Raw genomic sequence first — 25,331 nt, 5'->3', positions numbered from 1 at the left:
TACAAAGATCAATTGTTTAAAAGTTCTTTAGGAATACACCTGCCTCAAACTCTAATGATATCACTTATAGATTTTCATAAAGTCTAAGTAACAGATCTCAAAACTAAATACCTTCTTCTTTTTCTTTGTTATATAATAACAAGTCAGTTCTGCACTGTCCAGCTTTTGATCAGTTCCTTTTTGCTCCAGCTCCAGATGTGTATTAAACCATTGTGAAGGACAAACATTACTCCATAACTTACATGAACCTGTCTTCACCCAAGCACTCTGTTCAAAATAATAAAATGATTCAGTCAGTAAACAGTTGTATCTAGTTTAAAATACTGCACAGTCACTTGTGAATACTTACCAAACTGTTCAAATAAAGGATGCTTTTATACTTTTAAACATATTATATTCAATACAAGATAAAACTCATTTTTCATATTCATGGATATAATTCATTTACCAATATCTTTTGTTTAAAGCAAGTTATGTTATTACTTTTGAACTGTTATTTTCTGTTAAAGCAAAACTAGCACTAGGACTACATAATACATAATAGTTTAAGTAAGAGAGAGAACTCTAAATAAAACTGACTAGTATCCTCAAGCACACTATGAAAAAAACTCTTAATAATGTGTCTCAGTTTTGAAATACACTGAAATGTGTTACTAGCTCCTTAACCAGGTTTTTGGACTCTAGTGGTGTTCTATGCAATTTTTTTAAGCAATTATAAAACTCTGATTTTTACATTTATTTATTCAACATTCAAAACCTTATAGATACATTAATATTTAGGCATAATGTTGTGTGATCTTCAGTGTATGTTCTGGCTTGTTACATATTTCTCCCCTTTCATTTACAAAACTTATATCTGTTTTTCACTAAAATATATTCAAAATCAGTTTTTGCTATGCATCTACACGTTCTTCCATCTTGTTTCCTTCTTTTCAGGAAAGAGGATATACTTTACACATTTAGCTTAGATATTTCTTATTTTTGGTGTGTGTGTCTCAATGTGGTAGCAGACGATTTGAGTGGAAAAAATGTCTTTCCATCAAATCAGTAATGCAGCTGGACTATGTTATCCTACCCTGTCTCCAGATGATTTTCTCTTACCATTCTTATAAGTTTCCAGCAGTTCCTGACAATCTGAAGCTGGTCTGGTTCTTGTCAATGATTTTGTAATGGACTACAAATGTACTGTGCAAAATCACATCTAGCAAGTGAAAGAACAATTTCCAATACTAGCACTTGATCTTCATCGTGCTTTTGCATGGCTTTACTTACAAACAAATTAAATTTAAAAAAATTATTATAATTGACTACATGTTTCTGATATGCTATGCCAAAATGCCTAAGCAAATATCAGTAACCCATGCTTTACATTTACTTATAAAGGAACATAAGTACTGTTTTTTTTATTAAAATTCTTTAGGATTTTTTTCTAATCCCACTGTAAATGTACCACAGTTTAAATATATTTCAGGCATATAATAAAATAACATGTACATGCTGGGTGTAATAAGTGGAAAAATTGTCATACCTTGGAAAAGCTATGCATTTTAACAATTATAGTATTTAGGTTTATATGATATATCTTTACTAGTGTTAAACAATGTAATGGTCATCAAGCTAAGTAAATAGGACATGATCTTGCTTTTACTATGGTGCATAGTACTGAAAACCAAAGAGAACTGCTGAAAAATTTAAAATTCATCACAATATACCAATCATTAACTCATCCAAACTGAAAAAGACAGTTTAAGCACTACTAAAATTGTTCTTTTGTTTGTTTAATCAGTTCCTAAGCTCTTCTCTTCTCAAAACAAGGTTGAAATCTAACAAAACGTAGTCATAAAGTGTAAGAAACAGAAATAAAATTTATACAATATTCAGTGATGTAAAATATAAAATAAAAAAGATATTAGTTCCAAAAATATGCCTACCCAACAAACTTGCAATAAATAAACAAGTTGTGAAAATTATACTAGAGAATGATACTAAATAATATAGTTATAGTTTGTACAAAACATTTGAGGATAAATCTTTACATTTGAAAAGCAGCACTACAAGCAGGTTTATCACTGGATAGTTCATAAGTTTAATATTTTAAATAGAATAATTAAAATTATTCCTCGAATTAAAACAAAAATACTTTTTTTACTAACCATTTTAATATACAAAACACATTCTAGTACAAATGCCCAGCAGAGTGGCAATGAAAGGCATTTATGTAAATGTAAGGTCCTATAAGATGAAGTTAAAATTATATTTGTACATATTTTACCTTCCATATTTATTCTGAAATCCAAACAAATTTTATCACAAAAAATTTGCTTTTACATTTTTAACTCTATAGAAATAAGCAACTGAAAAGAAAAAAAAATTATTTCACATTCTTACTTTTTCCACTGCCTGAGGATAGGACATAAATTCACTAACTTCCTTCCTAAATCGATCATGGAACTGTGATAAAATATCTTTCCGCCACTGCTTATTCATGTTACTGTCTTGGAAGGTACTGGCTGTATCATTTCAAACATTAAAATTGTGAACAACTAAACACCACTTTTGATAATACTAAAGGAAATTTTATATACAGGAGTAGCAATTTAGTCAATGCTAAATTAAAAGATATATATAAAATATAATAACATCTATTAATCTATGATTTTCTTCAAATTTGGCAACATAAATTTATAACATAAAATTCAGCAAAAATATATATTGTATTGACTTCACTGGTTTTCTCAAATATAAATAATACTTATACAAAAGACAAAAATAAACCAAACAGAGTATTTTATACATCAATGAATCAACAGTTTAAAAATTTTCCTGATGATTTAATACACAAAAACAATTTTCCACAAATGGACTGGACTACTTAACAGTTCCACGTATCCATAACAACAAGAAACATGCAGCAGAAATGTATTCTAAAAACAGCTGTTATGGGAATTAAAATTTCAATTAAAATAAGGTACAGAACAATGTTTTCATCTTTTCCTATTCCATGTTAATGTTGTTCTGTACTTTATTTTAATTAAAGTTTTAATACCCATACCAGCAGTCTTTAGAATAAAGTTCCACATATAATGCTTTACATATATGAAGAACAACAACACCTGATCAAGTAGAATCAGTTATGAAATAAAACTAATTACCTTGGTCAAACCATGGTGGAAGAACTTGGGGATCAACTACACAACCACTAGCACTCAACCATACCCAAGAAATATCAATCTCCATATTCAAGTAGTTGCTTGAATAATCATCTACTGTTTCATCTGAAGCATGCTCAGGAATTGAAAAATCATCATTTTCAATAATTGTACCAGACAAATTATCAGGATGTTTAAGCTGAGAACTGGTATCATCTTGTACTATGACTGACAATTCTGAAAATTCACCAGCCAACTCATGATCATCTTTGTTCATATTGACAATTCCATCTTCAGTGTTTGTAAGACCAACTTGTTTTTGTTCATAATTTTTTTGAGCATTATTTACAGAAATGAGTTCAGTTTTGTTACCTTCTTCCTCATCGTCTGACACATCATATACAAAATCCCTAACTGTATCAGAAACATCTGAAGAGGAACTGTGCTCGCGAGACAATCTTCCCTTGAATGGTTTTTCCAGAGTTTTTTCTGATGGAGTTAATAATATTGCAGAAGGATTTCCAGAAGTTGTAACTGATATACCAGAATCCGTCTGAGATATGCTGTCATCAACATTTTTTTTTCCTGATACAGAAGGTGGATGCACAAAAGAAAGTGTTGTTGAATGTCCTTTATACGTCTCTGTAAAAGACACATCTTCTTCAGTCCTTGTTTGGTAAGAATTTTTAGTAGTATAGTTAATAGTGTTTTGCTGGCTTTTATCAGACAACTTCACCTCTTGATCAGAAGGAACATGATCTCTGCCAATCTCATAATGGAGTTGTAAACTTTGTTGAGACATTAAACTGCTGTGACTGCTCCCATGACTAAGTTGAGAAAAGAAAGACAGGTTGATTGGTTTCCAAATTTTCCCACTCAGTTCAGCACAAGTTACTCCCATTCTAAAATATGGAATCCTGTCATCACGACCTAATGCCCAAACCTTAAAAAAAAAAAGTGCATAAACATAAAAGCAATTCTTAGCTCTAAAAGAATTTTTATACAAATATTTCACAAACAAAAAATACCTCACAGAGACACTAGAGGTTGTTAGTAAGTCAGATTTATAAGATAACATTTTATTCAGTATACTGAGATGGAAAGACTAACTTTAAAGAGCTGAGCTTGCCTGGCTTTCCCATGTTACACTTGAATTAATCTTGAAGAGAAAAGGAGGAAAATGGGTATGTAAGAATTATAAATTTGGGGTTTGTGGATATCTTTAAAATCATTTAACTTTATTCAACCCATGGGTATCCCTTAATGTGCATGACACGAGGTTTTAGTGCCTTACGTTCAAATTTTATCAAACTACTTTTTGTTTTTATTATATAAGTTAGTATAACATACAATCATAGCTAATAATCCATATTTTAATAGTATACAGGTTTTAAGTTCTTAATTCTACAAGGCATTATTAAAGCAACATCCTGAGTTTCCCTTAGTGTGACACGCATGACATATTCTCTAGGCATCTGCTTTTCTTTATCTTATTTACCACACTTCCCACAAGTATGAAATTAAACACAAGTTATTCAATATAAAATTGTTATTGTTCAAATAAACCATAATTTCTATAACCTTCAATCTTTTTTGGTTAAACATCAATCAAATAGAAAATCAGACCCCTTTTGTCATATCCTCTCTTTCAGTATTTCTTTATAGTCCTATCATACATCTAATTATACATTACCTATAACTAATACAGAGCCAAGGTTTTCATCTATCATACAAAGTATTAGATAACATTGGTACTGAACAGGTAATTGTTCCCTGAGTGTTTTACAACTTATAATGCTGCAAGTAGTAGTTTGACTTGCTTCAAAGGGCAATCAAAAGAACAATAAAATTTAGTTATAAATAGATGTATACTGTTACCAGCTTAAAGCTACTTAAGATAAATAAATGTAGTTTTATGTTACAATTTGAAGTCATTCCAGAAAGAAAAGAAAGTGTAATTTAGATTTCATTTTTTTTTGCATGTGTGATTATGAGGTTGATCAAAATAACTGATCCAAAATAGAGAAAGAGTAGAGAAAATAACAAATAAAATATAAAGTGTTACTGAAAACAAACGTTTGAAACGTATTTAGGAGGTTTCAGGGATTACACAAAAGAATTTGATATTTTTGAGACAAAGAAAAGTGTTTTTAATCCTAATATGAAAATCACTTTGCACAAAGATTATTCAGAACAATTACTCAATATATTTATGGACAAGTTTTTATTTTAGTTTACTAAAAATACTTTGCTAAAAAAATATGATATTTTGTATGTAAATGACTTATACTGGTAACTGAAAGTCTGCTAAATTTGGTGAAGATATACACATATATTGAAAGTCAGAAATATTAAATGCATAAAGACTAAATGAGTACAAGGAAGTCACAAGGTCACTCAACTTGACCGAGCCCATGTTGAGAGAGTTAATAAACTTTTTGTTAAAGTGAAGGTTTGAATATTCACACAGTAGAAATTTTTAGAGTGGCTTCATTTATACCTTAAGACCTTTAAAAACTCATAAGGGTAGCTGCCTTCCCAGAACTGACTGTAGATAGTGAAGGGCAACAGGTGTTGAGACATGGTTGGTGTAAGCACTCAGCTCCATAATCTTAGCTTAATATCCATGATATCTGGTTAGTTTAACATCAGCATTTTGATATTGTCTGATAAATGGGATATCCCCAACATATTTGGGTCCTATTACCATAGGCATTATCCATTACAACATCAAGTTCACAATTAAGATAGGCAATGGCAATTCTGACAATGCTTACTTTTGTTTATTTTATATATCATATAATGTATAAACATACTAGTAAAATTACAGTTGAAAATAAATGGTGCCTGAAGTCAATGATGCCAACACCATAAAAACAAACACTGATTGAAAAGCTGCCAAGAACGGTTATAGGAAATCTTGTTTTCAAGTACAAGCATTTACAAAATAGAAGCGTGTATCACTATGATGAAAATTCAGCATATAAAGCTAGTACAAACAATGTCCAAGAAAGAAGGGTTACAAGACCTTAAGAAGAATTGAGAAATGAGTCTTAGTTTGCAATGAACTTCAAATATGTAAAATTTTTCATTGGTAAGCCAATTCAAATTAAGCACCTTAGATATGAGCTAAAGAGAAGTGCAGGCACATTTATATCAAAAACAGCCCAACCGAAAAAGCCTAAACAAATCATTACTAACAAAATTCAACTCCAGTCAACACATTTTCCATTCATAGCCAGTAAAAACTACAGTTTACAATTCTTTTTCATGTAATAATTTCTGTTATTACAATTTTCTATACTCAATTAAAGAAAACAAATTCTTCAATTAAAATATCTTTAATTAAGTCTAATTTTTAACAAATTGTGGTAAGGTTACGACCTTTGTTTTCATTATATGAAAACTAATTTGCCTGAGCGAATTCTAAAAACACTAGTCTTGTCAAATTCTCAAATATGAATTTTAACACTGATTCAAACAAAGTGCGGTGATACACTACAAAGTCATGGCAAATTATCAAGTTAAAACATGTACTGAAAATGAGCCAACAAATTTCTATGATACACAACAAAAGATAAATTAGAGGGATAATCTTATGTGAAAATAATGCTTCAAGTTTAAAACTTGTTGATTTATAAAGATTACTTACTTGATCATAATGCCCCACACTAACAATGGTCATCTCACCAACCATCTCAACCCATCCAGTCCCTGTTGCTGAAATGCAGTCTATTCCTGATTTTTGGCCATTCACACCTTTTCTAAACCACACCTAAGAGATGCCAAATGAACCACTGAAAACAGAATACATTAGCTGAAACAAGACTTCACTCATTTAAAGGGCAACCCCAAGATATCGCACAAATAATACATGTAGTGGTTACTTAATGTTATAATTTTCCTATACCGAAAATATATTTTTCATACGTACTTACCTCTAGCCACTATCATTCAGTGCTGTCCTCTATATGCAAACAAACGTTTTACACAGGCTACAAGTCTTTCATCTCCACTTAATTGGTATTAACAAAATTCAATGTGTCTGGCATGCAAATCATCATGGAACAACCCCCTACCAATAATGCATGCAACTCCCTCTATTCAACTCTACTGAACTATCATTTTAGGTTTTAGCTGAAAGGTAAGTATCAGTTTTCAGTGGAGAGAAAAAGTGGCAAGTATGAGGGAAGGTAAGCACCTATCAGAAACACAATTTCAGTATAGGAAAATAATAACTTCGAATATGATACGTTACCTCCTCTCACATATGTCGCTTGAACCCAACATTTATCAGTGACAAGACTGATACAAGAGAAGGAAAGAAACATCCTTCAGAAGCATCAAAATCAGCTCCTGAAGATTAGATAGTCAGGTTTTAAAATTTGAGATGGAAGATGGCACTACTTCTGAACCAGGTAAACTTTCTGCCTGACATCTTATTATGATACAGACAAGCATATCCAAGTGGGATAATACAGGGTGTTCGGAAAGTCACTGTACACTTATATATTTATTAACGGACAAAACTGCACAGTGACTTTCCGAACACCCTGTACTATGGCTGGATAGTGATCTGAACCATGCAATATTTATCAAACTCAACCACAGAAATTTTTAAAAGTGGGTAAAATGAAAGGGATATACCCTTAGGTGCAGAGTGACTAGGGCACATCAAACTGTGCATAGCAAGTCAACTACTTCCAAAACCCATGGAACTGGGAACTGACATCCACGCAGATCTGTGATGAGAATCATACTGTCAATAAGTCAACTACAATCCAAAACTTGGCTGCTGAATACTAATATCCATGTGGAGGTAGGAAAGAGGATCATAAGGAACATAAAAAATGTAACAGTCTCAAGCTTAGCATAATTTCAAACTTCTTTTAGATATTCAAGTCATATTCTGAATAAGTTAATAATTGGTATGAAAGTGTTTGTTCTAATGTCCTTCTGGCATTTATACTATACCTTGCAACTACTAAAATGGACCAACACAATGGCAAAAAAATTTCACATTTCAGGGACACAGAAACTGCAGATAGTGAGGAAAAAATAATAAGGGCAAAATAATTTAAACTTTGTTTCAAAAATATATTTAGGGGTTTATCACTGAAAAAAATTAGTGACTACAATATTAATTTTTTAAAACAATTTTCATAATCATTATACACTGTTTCAGTTTGAGCACTTTGAGATAGCTTTATAGGATCTGCATTACACACTAACCATCTTCTAATTTAAATACTAATGTTGGTTGTCACCACCTAAAAATTACCACTCAAATAAAATTGTTTATTTGGCATTTTATGGTGCAAAGCAATTAGGCTATCTGTGCCAAACAAATAGTAAAAAAATATTAAAAAGTAAAATTATTAAAATTCATAAAAAGAAATCAAGGTAAAACAAAGTTTAATTTTTGAATTAAAATCTAAAATGGCAATAAATCCAATTTTTAAATTAATTTATAGCAGTAAGAGAAAAAGTATAGTATTACAAGTTTTAAAAGACTTTCTGTAGCATAATTTTAATTATTATAACTTGCCACGATGACTAACAGGTAAATTCAAAAATCAGCATTAGTCACCTGAAGTTGTCCTTTCCAGTCCTGGTTTCGAGTTATTTGATGTCACGGTCATTTTCTAACTTCACATCAAAGTAATTTTAGTTTAATTCATAAAAAGGAATCATGTTTAAAAAAAACAAGTCTAATTCATGAATTAAAAACTTAAATAGCATTAAAAAGGCCAATGAGCTTTAAAAAACAAAAACCATCATGACTGACACTGTCCAATGTTAGGGATAAACCTTGGGACAAAATATGTCTAAACTGGTGCCATCGTAATGATGGCATGACAGTAACATGAGCTATTGAGACCTGAATGTCACACAGACCACATGCTAGTGCATCATTCGCAGATAAAAGAAAATGATGAGTTAAAAACTGTGATCAATGCATAGTCTAGTTAGAACTTCCTCTTATTAACCCTTAAGGAAACAAGATAGCCAAAGTCCAATAGAGATGTTTATCTGGAAAAACTTGTTTTCATGTTTCTGACTCAAAGGCAATTGCCAACTGGCATGGAGCCAAGCCTTAAATACAGAACCAAAATCCATGTACAAAACAAGCATAGCAATGATAGCATCAGAGCACACAGACTTAGCTGCAGTGTTATCGATTTCATTCCCACAAATACCAACATGGCCTGTTATCCAGAAGAACTGGATAGAATTATATGTTAAAGAGAAATAAGTCAGTCAGTTTTAAATATCGAAAAGAACAGGGTGAGAACCAACTTGAAGTGATTCAAGAGCCAGTAGAGAACAAAGCCAGTCAGTATAAATAGTAAAGTCATGTACTGCTAGTTTCCATGTAATCCAGGGCAAGCAAATCAGCAGTAAACATATAAACTATAGAGGGAATTCTATGTGCGACCATCAAACCACAACAAACCATAGCAGAGCCCACAGAGTCACCTGATTTGGAACAATCTGTATAAATAGGAATGGAGGAATGGTTCAAAAGATGTTCAGCAAATAAAAGGCAGTACTTCCAGTGGGAAGTATCTGCTTTTCTTAAATGACTTAAGGAAAGCTCACATTTGGAGATGGTAATAAGACATGGTGGGATGGGCTGACCAGTGGATACAGCAATGTTATCCAAGGACAGACCCAATTCATCCAACTGCACCTGGGTATGAAGGCCAAAAGAAACAATGGTAGATCATCTATTCTGAAAAAGCATAGCCCACTGAGAAATGAAAAACATGTCCCCAGGTGGGACGCAATGGTAAAGGTCGAAGTTTCAAAGCATACAATAAAGACAGTTGCAAACAGCAGATTTGTAGAGGAGGTTCATGAGACTCTGTGTACAAGCTCTGAACTGGAGAAGTGAGGAAAATGCAGGTGTAGAGCCGAAATTCCTGATGATAAATGGAGTCCAGCATCTGCAAAGCCAAAGTCCTGGCAGAGCCATAGACCAGAGACCCATGGTCTAGTTTCAGTCCAATAAGAACACGATATAAGTGGTGAAAAAGAGGACATGGAGGATGTTCAGTACTCTTGTACATTTGACTTGTAGCTGCTTGATGTGTGGTACAGTGGAGCGCCGTTAAGCCGCAACATTTGGGGGGTCAACCTGCTTAACCGCGGCTTAAACCTTTGTGACTGAAAAGCCGAAGTCCCCAAATGCTCCGCCGAGGAGCCTCATCTGGGCCATTGCGTGATCATTATAATATTAATGTATAGACTATTCAGATACAATTGACAAGTGCCATTTTAACACAAACAACCAATGCATGGATTAACTTTAATGTATGGAGAGGTGTGATTCAGTAACAATGGCGGCCTCCATAAAGCTGACAGAGAGCGGATAAGGTAGATTAAAGGTCGATTTCTATTGTAATATATTTTATTTATTTTCCAAATTAAAGCAAATCCTTTTTAAATATCCCCATGAAGTTATAAAGCCAGGATTAAATTCGTAAGCTGCGTTTTTACACGTTCTTAAATTAGCGGTGACAAGACTTGCTACAGCGGCTTAAGCGATTTCGCGGTTTACTAGTCCGCGGCTTAATGGCGCTCCACTGTATAAAGGTCAACTTATGGTCAAAGACAGGCCTCAAGGACTTTGTCTTGGGGACCATGGGAAGCACAACTTTGATGACATGAAGTTCAGAAATGGGGTGAATACCCCATTATTTGCAAAAGTGCATGCAAATGGTTTGAGAAAGACAGAAGTTAAAACTGCTTGCTGTGGTCCACTTCAGTAAACAACTGAGGGCAGTCTGTAACTGCTGCTCAATAAATGGCATGAGATGTGAAAGTTGTCAACATAGAGCCCATTTGCAACAGTAAGAGGGAGTTGTAATCTTTATCCTGAAAAGAGTGACACTCAAAACACAATCCAGAGGGACTCCAAGTTCCTGTAAATAGGAATGAGAAAGTGTCAAGCCCATGTGAAGTTGAAATCACCTGCCCACTCAAAATGTTTAATAAAAATGGGCAAATGGCCACTAACCCCTGTAAATGGAGGTCTCACAAAATGCCATACCTACATGTGGTATCATAAGTCTTCTTAAGGTCAAAGAATATTGGTACTAGATGTTGTAGTTTGAGAAAGGTTTCTCTAATTAACGTTTCAAGGATAATCAGGTGATCCAACCAAAACCCACATTGGATGAGTGAGAAAAAGATGTTTGATTCAAAGAACCAAACAAGACAAGCATTAACCATCCTCTCTAAGGTCTTACAGGGACAGCTCATCAAAGCAATTGGATGGTAGTTTGAAGGAATATTGGGATCCTTCCAAGACTTAGATAAAGATAGAACAACAGCATGATGCCATACATCAGGAAAAACATTCTCCTGTCAGATCCAATTAAAAACAACCAGAAGAACAGCAAGAGAAGCAAGAGAGAGATTGTGCAGCATCTCATTGTGTACATCATTAGATGAGATCAATGTACTGCCAGACTGATGAAGAGCCAGTTTGAGTTTTATCAGTATAAAAGGGCAATTACAGTCATAGAAACAATCAGCCCAAAAAGAAAGAGATAATCACTCTGTCCGAGTCTTGATGGCTAAGAAGGTCGAGGAGGAAGCAGAAGTACTAGATACCTGGCAAAGGCTTTCAACAAGAGTATTGGCAATTCTCTGGGCATCAGCTACTTCCTGACCATCAAAGAGTAAGATCAAAAGGGGGACAGAATTATACTGCCCAGTGATCTTTCAAATCTTATCCCACATTACTTTGGAACTGGTGGAAGAAGAAATGCTGGTTGGAATTTAATCCAAGATTCCTTCTGGCTTTGACATCTTACCTGACGAGCCCATGCACATACCTGCTGGAAAGCAATGCAGTTCGAAAGCGAGGGATACCTACAAAAGGTATCCCAGGCCCATTTCTGAGCCTTCTATGCAATGAGGATACCACCACAGACAAGGATATCATGAAAAACATGTCGTGGTTTTAGAAATACATTGAGCAACTGCCTGTATAATACAGTCAGTCACTGCTGCCATGCAGTCATCTATTCATGGGTTACAGACAATGGCAGGACCACGTTCTGTGACAGCAATGAAAGAGGCCCAGTTGCCTTAATCCAACTTCCACTGGGGCACATGGGTCAGATGGCATTAACCACAGCCAGTCTCCCTTAAAATGATAGGAAAATGATCACTGCCTTGTGGGTTACTGTCAACCCTTTATAAAAAGTGAGAGAATAGTGAAGAGGAACAAACTAAGAGACAAGTAACAGTAAAAGACTGACTAGGTGCATGAAAATAAGTATAAGAACCAGTATTGAAAAGAAAAAGGTTATAATCTTAAAGTAGATGCTCTATGAAGCAACCCCTCCCATTAATATCAGCACTTCCCCAGAGGGGATGATGTCCATTAAAGTTATCTGGGATTAAAAAGGGAGATGGCAACTATTCAATGAGAGCATTAAGGTCTGATTGATCCCATGTCTCTCCAGGGGACAGGTAGAAAGAACAAACAGTGATGGTATGACCCAAGAAAACACCCAAGAAGACAGAGTGGGTGCATGCTGATTGATCAACAGTGCCACCCCTTCATGCACTTGTCCTTCACACAACCTATCATTTCTTTACAAAGAAAACTGCCAAAATGTGATTGTATCAGCAGGTTTCAGAAATGTTTTCTGTAAAAAAAAAAATATATACAGGATAGTAATAATCAATCAGTGCTTTGATGTCATCCAAATAACAACATAAACCTTAACAGTTCCACTGTATCAAAGTGGCCATTTTTATTTATGTGTAGGCAAATTGGGTGGAAAACTCTTCTGTTTTTAACCTGGTCTTTTTTTCTTTATTCAAGAAACGTCTGTCAACCTCCTTGGATTTTGCACTGGGTCAACTGGGCAGGTCTCTGTCACTGGAAGAAGATTCCAGCAATTGAGGATGAACGAATGATCTCTGACTTGGGAATGTTCTTTAAATCCCTCTCAACAATAACTCCTCACGACGAATTCATTGTAGCATGGGGAGTAACCTCAATGGGTATATCCCCAATCCCCTTGGAATACAAAAGGGGTTTACTGTTTCCACCAACATTGTCACCAGAGTGAAACTTTTTAAGTGACTTAGGAGAGCCAGCAAGTCCCTATAGTCCCTTCTGAATAAAAAAAAGGGAGACATATGCCCTAAAGGTTTGTCTGAAAGAGAATGTAGTATAAGAAAATGAAGCACAGGTGTTACAGAGATTGAAGATTGCTGCTCAGAATATTCAAGATGTGGCCATTTATTTATGGACTGTTTTTTTGCTATCTTTTTCAAATTTTTATCTTAGGAATCTATAATAAAGAAAGAATATTTTGGTGCCCAACGACCCCACCCACCATGGAGCCCTACAAGGGGGTGCACTACAGTGCAAAACAAAGACACTGCAGCAATGCCAGAGTTTTGTGAGCACTATACCCAAACATCAGCATCAGATATAATGTCCACAACACCCATTGAAAACATCCAGCACTGGCACCCTAGGCTGCCCATTTACAGGAATTCAAGGCCAAAGTGATCTATTAGGATTGGATCCTCAACCACAGGATTCTATCCTCCCTTCATGGATCACCACACACAGCAAACACGTGGGTGGATTTTAGATCCCAGAGGAGGTGAACTGAAAGAAAAGAACCTTCTCTGGGATGGCCCCTCATCACATACAGGAATCCACACTTAAATAAAGAAGAGTTGAATAAGCAACCAAGTAAGTTGTACAATAGTAAAAACTACACAAATCAATGTATCTATAACAAATAAGCAATAAGAAGAAAGCACTACAGCTATAAAATGCTAATAAAGTGTTAACATTCAACACGACATAGCAATGAACTTTCTTGAATGAAAAATAATCATTATTAAATCATAGTCACTTTCAAAAGCTACTAATATTAAGCAATTTTAAATCAGGAAATATTTTAATACAATTTTTTTGGTTTATACTTCAAAATTCATATCACTAACATGCTTAAGAAGTAAAGAGTACATTGGTAAGTTATTTCATTTATTATGAATATCAAGAATTAATATAAAAACTTAAAAATAACTACATTCAACCATAAAAAATTGTCAGTTTACAGTATTCCTTAACTTAAAAAAATGCAATAATTTAAAATTTTTTGAAGAGACTAAATTATAAGAAGCTTTTGTCTCACTGAACCCAATTGCTGCTCAAAACACGTATCTGTAGAATCATGTATTATATATTAAACCTTGATAAAAAGAAAGTTTAGGATTATTATGTAGTAGGCTCTGAAAGAGAAAGATCACATTAATTTAAATATTCCATTAGTTAATGATGAAAGAAAAGACTTTAAATAGGTCTATAAATATACAAATTAGCATTCATTAGAACAAGCAAAAGTACCCATCCCCAACGATGGGAAAAACTTAAGTTAATCTCTCAATTCAAATTATTTCATGAACTTCAAAAAGGTTAATTGTGTTGCACTTTTGGCATCACTCAGAGCCAAACCTCTGAGTTACTAGTACCAGCCACCATGAAAAGTAACTGTTGAGCATTCAGTCGTGCTAAGAGCTGCTCAAGAATAACATATGATAAATCTATCTTTTTTATTCTTTAAGTTACACCACATTTTGAAATGTGAATAACAGTGTGATTAGTTCCTAACAACTTAGTATAGAATATATTGTTTGCAAAATAAAATTTGGCATCAATGTTATTCACATCTGTTCTCCCATAATTTTGAAAGTGAATATTGAGCTTTACCTCCAAGTACAACTTTTCAAACAGCCACTGTAAACGAGAGACAGATGAATTCTCAAGTGGACACCATAGTCTGCAACATATATAAGATTACACCAAACTAATCTTCTGTGCTGTCTTTATTTTTGATACGAGATACGAGTTAAGAAAGGAGCAGGGTTTTCATTATTTTGTTTTTTGACACCTTATCGTAATACACAATTCCATAAGAAATTGCTATAATAAAAATACTGTGAGAAGTGGTTTGCCCAAACTGCATCAGACAAATATTTTTGAAACATTGAGTTACCTCAGATACATCATAGAATGGGTAAAAATAAGAAAAGGTATACTAGTTATAGTTCAGTAGCATTCCCCAGAAAACAAAATTTAGTTTAGCATCCAAGATGATGATGATACAAAGGACACAAATTTACAAAAAGAATGACAACAGTTCTATATTCTCTTACCTTTCCTACTCTACTGACACTCCATACAGTACTGGTACCAACAGATACTTGCAACAACTTTTCATTGCCACTTGGAGAATCAACTCTTACCCAGTTATTACCTGCAACATGAATATTTTAAGTTGACAAAAAGCAAATTCTTTCATTGGATTTCACTATGTCAGAAATCTTTGGAAATCTCCAAAATTTTATCTTCAAAACAAAAGAAATAATATGACAAACAGTTTAAAGAAGTAATTTTAAACTGACTGAAACCTTTACTTACTCTGAATGAATTTTCAATGCTAATAATAACACAAACGTTCAACCTACTCAAAGTACAACACTACATAACCTGCCTGGCTTCAAACATTTAAAATCCACTATACAACCTAAAACAACAAATCACTTCTGTATATATTCTGCAAAATTTCAACTCAAAATGAACATACCATCATTTAAAAAACATATTCAAACTTCATATACTAAAAATAATGTATGCAAACAAAAAGTGTATCTATTTAAATTTTGCAAACCCTCAACCTAATAAAAACACATCATTCAACCTGCTCAAATACTTAATACATTTAAAACTTTATTAATTCTGATGAATTGGGCTGGTCACAACTTGCAGCATAACATATCCATACACCTATCACATCAACAGTCACCACACAACCTAAGCAACTAAGTACATTTTTAGTGCCTTAAATTTTATATGCAGTTTGAAAGTCTAAACTATTGCAAAAAACACACAAAAACACAATTTTATGAATTTATCATTATAATACTTACTATCACTTTTTATTTAGTCCTTAAATGTTTAATAATGTAATTAGGAAATTTGATTATGTTAATCTAAAAAAATATATTTACTGTAACAGCTTCATCTCCAGGTTTAAGAATTACCAAATTACCTTTGAAATTATTTTATTCTTATTACAAATTACATACAAGTAACCCAAGAATCTGAATACTTTCTGTAGATACATCTCTTCTCTTCAGGGGTGATTTAAGAATAAGCTGGAAGATTCAAATGTGAAAGTCAGTAGCAATACTACAGGCAACTGGATTTTGGACAACAGGAATATTGTTGTCAATATTGATAAAAGAGTTAAGGTTTTTAGAATGCTCCCTTAACAATTGTCTGGGTTTGTGGATGTTGATCCATGTGGTTAAATATTTTACACCATATAACAGTGTTGTGAATTTTTCAGTTGCATACTCTTTAATAATTTTAAATTTCTTTGGATAGTGTTTATCAACAAAAACCAAAATTGTAAGCCTAACAATGAGCATAATTACAAAGATGGTGACCATTCAGTGATGGAGTGTACTCGACTTAGCATAAACTGTGATATCCGAGATTTTTGTTCTTCCACAAGAAAACAATGGGAACTGAATTGGAGTAAAGAGAAATGTTTTGCTGTTACAAGTAAACATAAGATACTCTTGAATTTAAAATGAGAGGTTAGCAAAAGGAGAATTATGTATTGATTCATAAGTATCAATGTTCATGGGTGACTTTTCACTGACTGATTTTAGCTTTTCAGTCTCTCAATTTCTACATCTTTATGTGCTATTTTTATCATGATTTGTTTTAAAAGTTTATAAAATTATTTTAAATGGTACAAATTTGTTCAATAAGAAAAGCTTCTTTATACTGAAAATATTATATTTGTTTTCAGTATAAACCAGTAAATGGCAGGTCTTGTTTACAGACAGTACAATCATGAAAGTTTACTTGGAGAAATGGAGTAATTAAAGATAAATACAACTTTATGGAAGGAGTTGAGTAAATAAAACTTATGGAGGGATCAAACATCACCAGCTGTCCAATCAGTGTTGCATTTCAAAATGTAAAATTTCAGTTGTTGTTTTGTTTTTTTCAGCGCTGTTTTCTCTATCACCCAAAAAGGTATTGGTAAAGCAAAAATCACCTTGATACCCACAAGAGTGACATTAGTTTAAATGTAACATTCATTGTTTAATTCAAATTTACTTAAGGATAAAACAAGATAAACTTAATAAAAAATTTTGAAATTTGATGTCAAAAACTTAGCTGAAAATAAGTTGCAACCAATTCTTTGTGAATTATTGAGTGCTATTGCAAATTATGTGTGCCTTAATGTACAACTACAAGTTGACCATTTGAATATTGCTTATTTCAAGATTAATGAATCCAAAAGGGCTTTGTGACCCTTATTTTCTGAACTATCAAGCAAATTTTCACTTTAAGATATATCAATCGAACATTAAGTGATAACTGCTCCATTAATACAAGTGAGTGATTAAGTGTTTTATGGCACAAAGCAGCTAGGCTATCTACGACAAACATCCAGTATAAAGGTAAAAATAAATTAAATGCAGTAAAATACATAAAGGAAATGAAGGTAAAACAAAGCATCATTGAAAAACAGAAAAAGCATAAAATCAATGTTGACACCTAGTCCACAAGGTTAAGAGAGAAAACAGAGTAAGAGAAGTTGTAAAGGACTTTCTCCAGCATAATGGTAATGATCATAACCTGCCAGGAAGATTAACAGGTAAGTACAAGAACCACTGTCAGTCACCTGAAGTTGGTCTTTCCAGTCCTGGTTCCGGGTTATGTGTCATTATGGCCAGTACTAAAAGGTAAAGTAATAATAGTGTTAAATGACATGCAGCAAAAGTGTATTAACAACTCGCCAGCAAGACTAACGGGTAGTTCAAATGGATAGTTCAAACAGCAGCGTTAGTCACCTGAAGTTGGCCTTTCAAATCCTGGTGTCGAGTTATTTAATGTTCTGGCCATTTTACAATGTCAAATTGAACTAGAGAGATTGAGACTTTGAAAAGGGAACCACCATTAAAAAGGTGTAATGAATAAATATCAAACACTTAAATGAGGTCAAAAAGATCAATGGCCATTAAAAAACCAAAAACTTTATCAAGGTGGACAGTGTCACCATCACCAATAACACTATCCAATGTTTGTTTGTTTGTTTTTGAATTTCACACAAAGCTACTCAAGGGCTATCTGTGCTAGCCGTCCCTAATTTAGCAGTGTAAGACTAGGGGAAGGCAGCTAGTCATCACCACCCACCACCAACTCTTGGGCTACTCTTTTACCAACGAATAGTGGGATTGACCGTCACATTATAACGCCCCCATGGCTGGGAGGGCGAGCATGTTTGGCGCGACGCGGGGCGAACCCACGACCCTTGGATTACGAGTCGCACGCCTTACTCGCTAGGCCATGCCAGGACCCTATCCAATGTTACAGACAAACCCTGAGACAGAACATGTTGAAAATAGTGCCGTCGTTGAGAGTCATAATGATGGCAGGAAAGTAAAATGTGGCTTACAGTGATTTGAGTGTTACACAAACTACACACTGGTGCATCAGTTCCAGATAAAAGAAAACAATGAGTTAAAAAACCGTGACCAATACGTAGTCTAGTTAGAACAACTTCCTCCTTCTGAACATTACAGAAGCTAGACGGCCAAAGCCCAATATAGGGTTTTATTTCAAAAAGCTTGTTGTCACATTGCTCACTCCAAGTGGACTGCCAGCTGACATGGAGCCGAGCCTTTAATACAGGACCACAGTCAATGTACGGAATAGACACAATGGTGATAGTGCCAGAGCAGATAGATTTAGCTGCCATGTCTGCAAGCGCATTCCTGCAAATACCAACGTGGCCTGGTATCTAGAAAAACTGGATAGAAGTAGATGTTAATAAGAAATGGGACAGTCAGTTTTGAATATCAGCAAGAACAGGGTGTGAACCAACCTGAAGTGTTTCCAAGGCCAGCAGAGAACTAAGGGAGTCAGTATAAATAGTGCAGTCAAAGTACTGCTCAGCTTCAATATGATCCAGGGCAAGAGATATGGCGTGCAGTTCAGCAGTGAACACAGAAGCTGTAGAGGGGATTCTACGTGCAACTACCGAACCATAACAAACCATGGCAGAGCCCCACAGAGTCACCTGATTTTGAACTATCCATATAAATTGGAATAGAAAGGTTGTTCAAAAATGTTCAGTAAATAAAAGACGGTACTTCCAATCGGGAATATCTGCCTTTTTCAGATGACTTAAATAAAGGTCACATTTGGGGGCTGTAATAAGCCATGGGTGGTGGGTTGACCAGTGGATTCTGCAATGTTTTCCAAGAACAAACCCAATTCATCCAATTGCACCTGGATGCAAAGGCAAAAAGGAGCAATGGCAGATCGTCTGTTTTGAAAAAGTAAGGCCCACTGAGGAAGGAAAACACATTCTCAGGTGGGATGCTTTGGTAAGGAATGAAGTTTTGAAGAATATAGTAAAGATAGTTGCAAACAGCAAAGGTGCAGAGAAGGTTCATGAGATTCAACTTATAAGCTTTGAACTAGAGAGGTGCAGAAAGTCCCAGTGCAGAGTCGAAGTCCTTGGTGATGAATGGGGTCAAGCATCTTTAAGGCCGAGGGTCTGGCAGAGCCATAGACCATTGATCCATAGTCAAGTTTTGATCGAATAAGAGCACAATATACCTTTAACATAGAACATCGATCTGCTCCCCAACTGGCAGTAGAGAGGACACAGAGGATGTTCAGTGCTCTTGTGCATTTGACCCGAGTCAGCTTACAGCCAAAGATAAGCCCCAAGAACTTGGTCTCAGGGACCACTGGCAGCGAAACTTCACTGATATGAAGTTCAGGATCAGGGTGAATACCTCGTTAGCAGCAAAAGTGCATGCAGACTGTTTTAGAGAGAGAAAAATTAAAGCCGTTCGCCGTAGTCCACTTCAGTACACGAATGAGAGCAGTTTGTAGTTGCCGCTCAATATATCTCATGTTCAACGACTGACACGAGATGGGAAAGTCATCAATATAGAGCCCATTTGCAACAGTGAGAGGGAAATGTTCAGTGATGGCATTTATCTTTATACTGAAAAGTGTGACACTCAAAACACAGCCCTGAGGGACCCCAAATTCCTGTACAAAAGAACGGGAAAGTGTTGAACCCACATGAACTTGGAATCTCTTGTCCATTAAAAAAATTGTTAATAAACATAGGTAAATGACCACGTAACACATATATATGGAGATCTCACAAAATGCCATACCTCCATGTTGTGTCATAAGCCTTCTCAATGTCAAAGAATATTGAAACAAGATGTTGGCATTTGAGAAAGGCTTCTCTGATTGATGTTTCAAGTCGAATTAGGTGGTCTATGCTGGAGTGCTGTCGTCAGAACCCACACTGGGTGGGTGAAAGTAGGTTGTTTGATTCGAGGAACCAAACAAGACGAGCATTAACCATCCTCTCTAAGGTCTTACAGAGACAGCTCGTCAAAGCAATTGGACGGTAGTGTCAAGGAATCTTGGGATCTTTCCCAGGTTTAGAGAAAGGTAAGATAATAGCCTGGCACCAAGCATCAGGAAAAACATTCTCCTGCCAGATCCAGTTAAAAACAATTAGAATAATATCAAGAGAAGCAGGAGAGAGAGAGAGAGAGCAGGATGTCATAGCGTACATCATCAGGTCCAACAGAGTTACCACCAGACCGATGAAGGACCATTTTCAGTTCCACCAGTGTAAAGGGACAATTATAGTCAAAAAGACAGTCAGTTCAAAAGGAAAGAGGTGAACGTTCTGCTCGAGTCTTGATAGCCAAGAAGGTGGAGGAACAAGCAGAAGTGCTAGATACCCAGCAAAAGCTTTCACCCAGAGTATAGGCAATGCTCCAGACATCAGGTACCTCTTGACCATCAGAGAGTAAGATGAAGAAGGGGACAGAATTGTAGTGCCCACTGACCTTTCAAATCCTGTCCCATATGACCTTGGAATTAGAGGTAGAAGATATGCTAGTTGTGAACTTCATCCAAGATTCCTTCTGGCTTCGACGTCTTACCTACTTAGCATGTGCACGGGTCTGTTAGAAAACAATGCAGTTCAAAATGTGGGATATCTATGGAAAGTATCCCAGGCCCATTTATGATCCTTCCATGCCAAGTGGCAAGCAGGATTCCACCACGGATGAGGATATCATGGAAAACGTGTCAATGTTTTAGGAATACACTGAGCAGCTGCTTGTATAATACAGTCAGTTACTGCTGCCACACAGTCGTCTATTGATGGCTGATTCACGATGGGAGGATCAAGTTCTGCAAGAGCAGTGAAAGTGGACCAGTCTGCCTGATCCAGCTTCAACCGGGGCACTCCAATAGGGTGGCATCAACCATGGCCAGTCTCACTCAAAAGTATAGAAAAATGATCACTGCCTAGTGGATTATTGTCAACCCTCCATGAAAAATGGGAAAATAATGAAGGGGAGCAAACCGAGAGATCAATAGCAGTAAAGGACTGACTAGGTGCATTGAAATAAGTGGAAGAACTACTATTGAAAAGAGAAAGATTATGATCAGAGAGCATATGCTCTACAGAGCGACCCTTCCTATCAATAACAGCACTATCCCAGAGGGGATGATGTCCATTAAAGTCCCCCAGGATTAGAAATGGAGACAGCAACTGTTCAACTAGAGTATCAAGGTCTGATTGATCATATGTCTCTCCAGGAGACAGGTAGAGAGAACAAACAGTGATGGTTGACCCAAGGAAACATGGATGGCTACAGCCTCCAAGGGTATGTTGAGTGACAAAGACAGGGTGGACACATGCTAATCAACCAATAGTGCCACCCCTTCATGTAGTCGTCCATCACACAGCCTGTCATTTCTGTACAGAGAAAACTGCCGAATGGTGATTGTATCAGCACCATTGTAAATGTTTCTTGTAAGGAAAGACACAGGATGGTAGGAAGCAATCAGTGTTTTGATGTCATCCAGATTAGAACGTAAACCTTGACAGTTCCATTGTATTAAGGTGTCCATTTTTAATGATGGGTAGGCAAAGTGGCTGGAGAACCCTTCTGTTTATGACTACATCTTTTTTCCTTACTGTTCTTATTCAGAGGAGGTCTATCAACCTCCATAGATCCTGCCCTGGGTCGATTGGGCAGGTCTTTGTTGTTGGAAGGGAATTCCAGTGACTGTATCAGCAGGTTTTAGAAATGTTTCTTGTAAGGAAAGATATACAGGATGGTAGGAAGCAATCAGTGTTTTCACGTCATCCAGATTTGAACGTAAACCTGAACAGTTCCATTGTATTTAGGTGGCCATTTTTAATGACGGGTAGGCAAAGTGGCTGGAGAACCCTTCCGCTTATGACCACATCTTTTTTTCCTTACTGTCCTTACTCAGAGGAGGTCTATCAACCTCCATGGATCCTGCCCTGGGTCGATTGGGCAGGTCTTTCTTGTTGGAAGGGGATTCCAGTGACTGAGGACACGAACGATTGATTGTTTTGCATCGTGGGGTTGGAGAAAAAAATGTATCAGAAGAAATGCCTGTATTTGAAACCAAAGGATGTGGATCTTGAGATTTGTTGGACTGTATGGGAGGAACAGAGATGGGTGGAGAAGTCTATTCATCAACCTTTTTAACCATGGAAGTCAAAAGGCTTTTCATTTGTTTTGAAAAAGATTCTCTTGGAGGTACAGAGAAATCTGTCTGCACTCCCACTGTAGTTGTGGAACGAAGTGAAGCAGCATATGTCCAAGATGGAGTGGCGGACAGCAATTTCCGAGCCTCAGGATAACTAATGTTATGGGTCGTTTTCAAACGCTGCACCTTTTTTTCCTCCAACCATTTTGGGCAAGAATGAAAGTAGGAAGGGTGGAAACCATTGCAGTTTATACAATGTGGGTCTGTGCGACACTCATAGGCATCATGGTCCTTGCCACCACAACGAGCACATGTCAGGGAACCAAGACAGGACGTCTTTAAGTGGCCAAAGATCTGACATTGGAAACATCGAAGAGGGTTTGGAACGTACAGCCGTACCCTGTAAATTAGATAACCTGCCTTGATGGTGGCAGGTGCACTGATGATGTAAATGTCAAAACATGGATTTCTGTCGGCAGTGCAACTCTGTCTTTGCGAGTGGAGATGTGCCTCACTGCAGAAACTCCTTGAGTGGAGAGACCAGCGAGAATCTTTGACTCAGGGATGTTCTTCAAATCCCTCTTAACAATAACTCCTCATGATGAATTCAAGGTAGCATGAGTGGTAACCTCAATAAGTACATCCCCAATTGCCTTTGAATTCAAGAGGAGTTCTCTGTATTGGGATGTGAATGTTTCAACCAATATGTCTCCAGAACGAAGCTTCTTCACTGACTTTGGAGAGCCAGCAAGTCCCTCTAGTCCCTTCTGAATGAAAAAGGGAGACATTTGTCCTAAAGGTTTTCCTGAAAGAGAATGTAATATAAGAAAATGGGGTACAGGTGTTACAGATGTTGAAGATTGCTGCTCAGAGTCTTCAAGATGTGGTCGTTTATCTATTGACTGTTTTCTCACTATTTTATTTAAATTTTTTGTTGGAGGATCCATAGGAGAACAGGAAAATTTCAGTACCCACTGACCCCACCCACCATGGAGCCCTATGAGGGGAGCACTACAATGTCATGCAAGGACAATGCAGCAACGCCAGGGTTTCGTGAGCACTATACCCAAACACCAGCATCAGACACAATGTCCACAACACCCATTGAGAACTTCCAACACTGGCACTTGGTTGACTCTAGCCCAAGTGGACCAGCCGACTGACCCAAGGGGGCCACCCAAAGGCTGCCCGTCTACAGAAATTCAAGGCCAAAGTGGTTTGTTAGGGTTGGACCCCTCAACCACCAGGATCCTCTCCTCCCCTTCACAGGTCACCACGCATGGCAAACACGTGGGTGGATGTTTAGATCCCAGAGGAGGTAAAATGAAAGAACAGAACCTTACCTGGGAGGTCCCCTCACCACATACAGGAATCCAGACCAAGGGTATTTTTTACAAGTTCAAGAGAGTTAGTACTGGTATATGCAATACCTAGTAGACAGTTTCAACAGCTTGGACAACTGAAAATAACAGCTATAAATACTGCTCAATTCTCACAAGATCATTTTATTGGTAGACCTAAAAAGTATATATCTTCTCTGTATATACATAGACAGAAAGAGAGATGTGTTTCATTTGTGTGTATATTAATTTATAATAACAGCATGAATGAATAATCTTGACTTTGAAGAATCTAAAATGAAGAGTTGAAGTTCCGCTGAACATAGTCAGTGATTAAGCACTTCGTGATGCCTAAATAAAGATAAGCACATGGCAGCACTTTACTAAATGAGTTACCAACCAGTAGCTTTACAAAGCAATTTGAGAGAGTTACAAAAGACTTCAAATGGGATCCAGAGGCAGTTTGATAAAAGCTATTAATGATGTGATAACATACAAGTCTAAATAAATGTGTATGTGAGTGTATAATCTCACATAACATGAGGCCATTCATGAATGTTGTACAATACAAGTGAATCAACTGCATAATGTAGACAATTATTTAACATGTGAATGGAAAGAAAGATTACAACCCAAATATTAAAACTTTATAATACAAAACTATCTTTATCTGATGTGTAATAATATCTGTTATTTTCTCTAATACTTGTGAGACATTATTTCAAGTCTGACACTGAAATATTTAGCAGGTAATGTGCATTCATGGCAGGATAAGAGTAACAGACTCATAGTACATACATTGTTTTTAATGAGAGTTGTGCAAAGTATTTTAATTGTTTTGAATGAACATATTTGAGTTGATGAAATTATTAGTGGTACATGAAATTCATAAACAGTAGCTTAAAAGTCATGAAAGCTTCATATAACCAGTATTTCATTTTATTGTAACAAAATATTTTCAATCATGCATGTTGAAATACTTAATAAATCACAGTTTTCTATGTATTTTCTTAACATTATTTCAGTGCAGAAAACAGCATCAGATGCATGAAAATGCAACTTGTAAGTGTATTAAACAGGCAGAAAATAACAACCATAAAGTGAAATTTTGTACCTTGCACCACAGATAGTACTGAATTTGTAATGGAAGAAGATCCCAACAAAAATACAATGAAAGTATTAGTGGAT

At 35.8% G+C, this 25,331-nt stretch overlaps 1 protein-coding gene across 3 annotated transcripts in view; it reads right to left on the bottom strand.

The window, feature by feature from the left end:
* LOC143225870 (tectonin beta-propeller repeat-containing protein 1-like) overlaps positions 1-25,331 on the bottom strand; it is a 73,498-nt gene that overhangs the window by 35,955 nt on the left and 12,212 nt on the right. For all 3 annotated transcript variants that reach the window (XR_013014119.1, XM_076456026.1, XM_076456027.1), the window contains 5 exons: positions 15,354-15,454; positions 6,802-6,924; positions 3,153-4,092; positions 2,389-2,510; positions 112-267 (listed from right to left, as the gene is read on the bottom strand). Coding sequence is in view for 2 of the 3 variants with exons in the window: in XM_076456026.1 (XP_076312141.1) it covers positions 112-267; positions 2,389-2,510; positions 3,153-4,092; positions 6,802-6,924; positions 15,354-15,454 (1,442 nt within the window). In the remaining variant the exon portion in view is untranslated. The remainder of the gene's footprint in view (positions 1-111; positions 268-2,388; positions 2,511-3,152; positions 4,093-6,801; positions 6,925-15,353; positions 15,455-25,331) is intronic.

Source organism: Tachypleus tridentatus, chromosome 9, assembly GCF_004210375.1.
Source record: "Tachypleus tridentatus isolate NWPU-2018 chromosome 9, ASM421037v1, whole genome shotgun sequence".
In the NCBI taxonomy this organism is placed as follows: Eukaryota; Metazoa; Arthropoda; class Merostomata; order Xiphosura; family Limulidae; genus Tachypleus; species Tachypleus tridentatus.
Note: the sequence above shows the minus strand (reverse complement) of the source record. Positions and strands in the feature narration are given on the sequence as shown.